We start from the raw sequence: 4,210 nt of genomic DNA, 5'->3' as shown, positions 1-4,210 counted from the left end.
TGGAGTCTCTTAATTCAAATATTCTCTCAAATTCAAATCATATCGTCCTCGTTCGGACGGGACGGAAGGATTTGAATTAATGAAACATTAAGATAATGATTTGAAATGACTTCTTTGAACCAATCTGAAATTCATCATAATTATTCGAAAAATAAATATTTTGAATTTGAAATTCATTGCTATATATAATTGTCAAAACAAACCAATAAATTTGTTTATATATTTGAAATCTCTAACGTCAAATCCATATATCTAAATGCAATTAGTCACACTTCTATGATGTAAACATTACAGGAAAGCCAAACCAAAAAGTAAAAATAGACCACTTTGTTGGAGAAATCGGTTATTAGGCTACAAAAAATGGAATAATATTATTGCCAATTACAAACAATCAATGACAGTAACTTCAGAATAAATTCAAAAGAATTTTATGTTTCTTTGTACCATTCAAATAAGTAAATGTTCCCCTCGTTACTGTTTATGACTCTGAACCATTTCTTATAGACTCAAGAACCTGAACAACCTCGGCCATGCTTGGTCTCCTTGAAGGAGATTCATAAGTGCAAATTAGTCCCAACTTCATAACCTGAATCAGCTCGTTTTCTGTAAACCCCCTCAAACGTCTATCGAAACAGTCTGAAGCTGAGCCTTGTTCGATCAAAACTCGCACATAGTCACACAATATCACTACCTCATTGACAGTTGGGCTTTCCACTGGCTTCCTTCCAGTAACCAACTCCAACAGAATGACACCAAAACTGTAAACGTCACATTTATCACTGAGCCTGGAACTTTGAGCGAGTTCTGGTGCAATATATCCCACGGCATTGTGAACTTTCGTGAGTCCATAACTATCCAACAGAGGGAGCAGCTTCGCCAAGCCATAATCGGAAATCTTGGTCTTGTAGTTTTCATCTAAAAGAATATTAGTTGATTTGATATTGAGATGAAGAACCGGAGGCTTGCAATCATTGTGAAGATAGGCTAGAGCTCGAGCTGTTCCGACTGCTATGCGAAATCTTCTGGACCAATTTAACTCAGGATTACCGGCACCAGTGCTGGTACCAGGGTAGCTGAGTCCATGTAAGTTATCATAAAGATTCCCATTCTGAACGAATTCAGACAAAATTAATTGCATGCTTGATGACCAATAATAGCCTTGAACCTCAACAAGGTTAGGGTGTTGAAGGTTTCCTAGACGTCCTATTTCATGCTCGAATTCATCTTGGTTCCTGATTCGTCCCAATGTCTCAAGTTTCTTCACTGCAATTGAAATGTCACCTTCAAACGTTGTTTTGTACACAGTTCCAATGGAACCTCCACCGATTAAACATTCCTTGTCGAGCAATGCTTTTGTGCCAGCTTCCCAATCCTCATACTTCGCGGGTAAATTTTTACTGAAGAGGACCAATTTACCGATAATGACATTCGAGTCTGATGAAGCTAATGGAGTGCTCTCCACAACCATAGTTTCATCTTCTCTTCTTCTCCCACGAGCCTTCATGTTAATAACAGTGATCACACAAACACCAGTTGCAATCAAGGCTGCAGCAACTATAGCTATAATTGAAGAAACACTGAGCTTCGGTTTCCTTGATGATGCAGGAGGAGCACCACTAGAGCACGTGTTCTCTAATGGAGCACCACAAAGACCTGGATTGTGGGAAAAAGAGGAGGATCCGAAGCTTTGGATTGTTTGAATGGAAGGGATGGAACCAGAAAGATTGTTGTAAGAGACATTGAAATGAGTTAAGTTTTTCAGATTTTCGAGCGTTGAAGGTATTGGACCGGAGAGCATATTTTCGGACAAATCTAAAGCATGTAAATTAGACAAATTTCCAAGGTTCAATGGTATTGTTCCATTAAGACGGTTATGATGTAAGTCGAGAATCAAGAGGTATGTCATGTTATCAAGATTTTGCGGAATCTCTCCCTCCAAATAATTTCCAGAGACATCCCTGCAATTATATTTAAAAGTTCTGTCAGTCAGAATAAAATAAAACCGTAAGATATAGACAGATAATGTGAAAATGGGAATGGACTCACAGCTCAAGAAGAAACTGGCATTTGCTGATTTCATCAGGGATTTCACCACCAAGTTCGAGGCTATGTAAATCAAGCACTTCAAGCCATTCTATACTACCAAATTGTGTAGGAATCGTCCCATCTATGGAGTTAGACGCCAATCGAATTACCAAGAGCTTCTTCATATTAGCAATGTCAGCTGGTATGCTTCCATTAAGCTTATTATAACCCAAATCTAAATACTTAAGGCCACTGCATTTAGTGATGCCTGCGGGAATTTCACCATATAAATCATTCCCAGAAACATCAAAAACTTCCAATGACCCAGAGCAAGCTTCTACATTTGGAATCTCCCCCTGAAACCCATTCCAGGACACGTTGAAATACGTAATATTTGCCAATCCAAGAACCTCGAAGGGTGCGAGTCCGGTAAACATATTGCTACCAAGATCCAAGAGCTCCAAGCTTTCACACTTTGAAACTTGGTCTTGAACACTTCCTGATAGCAAATTACTCCTCACAGATAAGTACATCATTCCCGGAATGTCACAAATTTCTGCAGGCAATCCCCCGCTGAGCCCATTAAAAGACAAATCTACCCCTTCAAGATTCAAACAGTTACCAACAGAAACAGGGATTGACCCCGAAAGATTGTTATGTGCCAAAGAAACGAACTTGGTGTGGTAACACTTCTTGAACAAAGCCGAAGGAATCTCCCCATTGTACCCATTTCTTGATAAATCAAGAAGCCTTATGTTAGGTAAATCTCCAAGAAATTCTGGGATCGATCCAGAGAGAGCATTGGAACTCAAGTTGATCTTCCACAAAGAATCAATCTCACCGTACTCAAATGGAATATTGCCAGTGAATTTATTTCCATACAAGGTCAAAGTTTTCAAAAACTTTAATCCAGATAATGCAGGAGACAACACACCACCTAGACCAGTGTCCCACAACACAATCTTCACCACATTTCCATTTGAATTACAAGACACACCGCTATAATATTGACACGGGCTTTTACTAGGATCCCAACTCCTTAAACTATCACAAGGGTCATTCGAAATATTACCCTTAAATTGAAGCAAAATCTCCTTTTCGGTAATCGTGAACCCTTCAACTACTATAAACTCAAGCGAACAAAACACGAAAAGGAGAACGAGGCAGTAGAAATATGTACCTAGTATTCTCATGTTCCCTACATAACCTCAGCATTATATCAGCTGGATCCAGTTCTGCAACCCCCTGATCTCCGCCTCTTCAAATTCCCTTGCTTTTTCCTTCATTAACCTCTGCAATATTTTGTTAATGGGTAGCATTCCCAATGCTGAATCTTGCCGGAAAACTTCAAGAAATTCAATTGCATTGGTGAGTGCTAGAAACAAAAATTTCTTAACGCAATCAATTGTGGGATGATCTCTCTTATGTGAGCATTGAATTTGGAACTTTGGGTGGTTTGTGCTTGAGGGGGTTGTCAAAATCTTAAATTTAATGCTCGCCGAGTCTGAAGAAAGCGGAAGAGTTGTGAGTTTGCGCTGGCATGCTTGTGTAGTGCTGAAATGGACAATAAAAAAATTGCGTGGACTGGCTGGAAAGAGAAGCATGAGGCACCATTTTTTAATCAATTGCCTCCTCTTTGTTATTAAACTTGTGGCAAAGTGTGAATATGTAAATAAAAGAAATTTTGTATTTTTAATTTGTTTTGGATTTTAATATTGTAAATTATTGGAGTTTGATTTTTATCTTAATTTATATTTATTTTGTTTAGATAATTTTTCGTCGGAAACCATTAAATACATCTTATTTGATACTGACATTCTCTTATATGCAAGAATAAAACTTATATTACATACATTAACATTCACTTCAGCAAAAACAAAGATGAAAAATAAAGCAAAACAATACCAATATATTCAGAATATAATGAAAAAAATTTATCGTTTTCTTTTGTTATTGCTTAGATGATTTTAATATGTGTAACATTCACTTGCCACATAGAAAAGTATTGATATCAAATAAGTAATATTCGATAAGTTTAATTGCTTCCTATAAAACAATGACTAAAACAAAAAAAAATTAAGTTATTGAAAGAAAACAAAAATTTGATAAATTAAAGGTTAAGATGCAAAACATGTTAATTTATAACTAAAATTACAATTTCTCTCATAATTAATTCAACCCTCAC

At 36.9% G+C, this 4,210-nt stretch overlaps 1 protein-coding gene across 1 annotated transcript; it reads right to left on the bottom strand.

The window, feature by feature from the left end:
* Positions 1–309: 309 nt before the first annotated feature.
* On the bottom strand, positions 310–3,634 carry LOC140981477 (probable LRR receptor-like serine/threonine-protein kinase At1g12460). The gene is made up of 2 exons (XM_073447890.1): positions 2,047–3,634; positions 310–1,958 (listed from the first exon to the last, which is right to left on the bottom strand). Exons 1-2 carry the CDS (start codon positions 3,216–3,218, stop codon positions 479–481), a joined length of 2,652 nt encoding a protein of 883 aa, XP_073303991.1. The 5' UTR covers positions 3,219–3,634; the 3' UTR covers positions 310–478.
* Between the last annotated feature and the right edge of the window lie 576 nt (positions 3,635–4,210).

Source organism: Primulina huaijiensis, chromosome 7 (genome assembly GCF_012295235.1).
Source record: "Primulina huaijiensis isolate GDHJ02 chromosome 7, ASM1229523v2, whole genome shotgun sequence".
Lineage (NCBI taxonomy): Eukaryota > Viridiplantae > Streptophyta > Magnoliopsida > Lamiales > Gesneriaceae > Primulina > Primulina huaijiensis.
Note: the sequence above shows the minus strand (reverse complement) of the source record. Positions and strands in the feature narration are given on the sequence as shown.

Bases quoted from the DNA above. Each gene is read 5' to 3' on its own strand.
- LOC140981477 (XM_073447890.1), bottom strand. From the start codon at position 3,218: ATGAGAATACTAGGTACATATTTCTACTGCCTCGTTCTCCTTTTCGTG. The intron at 1,959-2,046 runs GTGAGTCCATTC...ATATAATTGCAG, and splicing joins TGCCAGTTTCTTCTTGAGCT to GGATGTCTCTGGAAATTATT.